General features: G+C 39.9%; 1 protein-coding gene across 1 annotated transcript in view; it reads left to right on the top strand.

Moving 5' to 3' along the window:
* LOC111645936 (ribosomal protein S6 kinase alpha-2-like) overlaps positions 1-1,841 on the top strand; it is a 15,324-nt gene extending 13,483 nt beyond the window's left edge. The window contains exon 22 of the mRNA XM_023395284.2: positions 1,430-1,841. Within this exon, the coding sequence (XP_023251052.2) occupies positions 1,430-1,579 (150 nt within the window). The 3' untranslated portion in view covers positions 1,580-1,841. The remainder of the gene's footprint in view (positions 1-1,429) is intronic.

Raw genomic sequence — 1,841 nt, 5'->3', positions numbered from 1 at the left:
GCCAATCAGAGCAGCCAGAAGCTTGTTGTGATCATGTGTCTGAGTTGATGTGAAGACGTCTGTTGTCGTTGTGTTGATGTGGACAGGAAGTAAAGCTGATAACAGCTGACAGCCTCACAGATGAACAGAGACAGTTTGATCTGTCACTGCTCTGAGATCAGTCTGATGAAGACTCACAGTCACTGGCTCTAATCTCAGACTGATCTCAGAGCAGTACTGTTCCTGTGTGAAGGTCCAGCAGGAGATGATGGAGACTGGTTCTGACTGATGCTCTTCATCAGCCCACCTGAAGAGAACACACTGAAGCCAGTCTTCATCACTGATCACCACGGCAACTGTGATCAGACCGGTGTTTCTGCTGGAACCGCTTCCTGTCAACATCTGGACCTTACAAAATAAGAGCATGCTCCGTCATCAACTCTGATTACAACACGTTATAACAACAGTAATAATAACAATAATAATAATAATAATGATTAACTATTTAAAATCTTCACGTCTTCACAAGAAAAAATAAAATGTTACTTATAAAAAGTCTTAAAATCATCAGGTTTAAAAAGATGGAAACAGTTTGGTGAATAAAACAACTTGTGCAGGACGATCTCTGTGTCTTTACTAGTTGAAATATACATCGTACAGTTTTTAATATTTCTAAGATGATCAAACGACACCAGCTTCCTGCTGCTCAGATCTTACAGGAAGTTTCCTTACAACAGGCGTCACATGTTCCACTAGAGAACCAGCAGGGGGCAGAGTTTGTTTTGTGTGTGCTGGGATCCAGTGATGAGGATCTGATCCAACTTTCCCTCCAGTGACACAGCTGATGTCAGAGGAGGGAAAAATAACTCAGGAGTGTTTCTGAGCAGTTTTACCAGTCAGGAGTTCACACTGTGTGAGCCCTGTCTCTTATACACATCTTATTTATTAAGAAGCACAAACCAGCAATTCTACCTTTAAAACTGCAGATAGTCACTTAACCTCACAAGCTTTGAAAATTTCTACTTGAGCAGAGAGACTACGGCTTTCTGAAAGTTGTTTGTACATGTAGTTAAAAAACTTCTATATTTTTACAATAAACAAATTTAAACCTTGAAAGCAGAGACTGAGCTTTGTGATTGATTGTAAATTTAAAACCTATACCTGTTATCTAATGTTTGTATCTAAAACCCATATTGTTTTAAATGCACTGATTGTTAAGAGTTTGTAATATGCAATTATTTTTGAGAAGTCTGCAACCCACAAATATAACTACTTCAAGGCAGAGTTTACGTTAGCATCAGTTAAATGTATTGTGAGTGTATTGTGTACTGTAATGTGTTTCTCTGAGTGTCCATCAGGTGGAGATGTCTGCCACTTATTGAGTTGGTGGACGGTTTAGAGCAGTATCATTGACATTATGTTGCCTGTCTTTTTTTTTCTTATCCATCAGGGGGCACTGTCTGCCACCTACTCTGCTCTGAGACGGTGTGCTCCCACCCCTGTCCTGGAGCCTGTTCAGTCCTCCAGCCTGGCTCAGCGGAGAGGGATGAAGAAACTGGGGAGTCCAAAAGTTAATTCAGACCCTAAAGAGAAGGAGTAGCCTCAACAATGTCACTGAAACTCAAAAGAAATTAACCATAGGCCTGTATTATTAAAAATGTACTCTCATTTTGAAAAGCACAAACCTTGTTACAAAGTGCTTGTAGGCCTATAAACTGAATGTATTAGATCAAATAAACCAGGAGATCTACTGATATTCAAGAGTAAAATTACTCCCAAAAAGGACAGAGGCAGGGTGTGTCTAAATAAATCTCACCCCTAAGTTAGTGAGCCCGAAAATAATGAAGCAGTTCACTAACCCT

The sequence above is a fragment of the Seriola lalandi genome, unplaced genomic scaffold (genome assembly GCF_002814215.2).
Source record: "Seriola lalandi dorsalis isolate HSWRI2012SDOR001 ecotype SW California unplaced genomic scaffold, Sedor1 jcf7180002054959, whole genome shotgun sequence".
NCBI lineage: Eukaryota > Metazoa > Chordata > Actinopteri > Carangiformes > Carangidae > Seriola > Seriola lalandi.
Note: the sequence above shows the minus strand (reverse complement) of the source record. Positions and strands in the feature narration are given on the sequence as shown.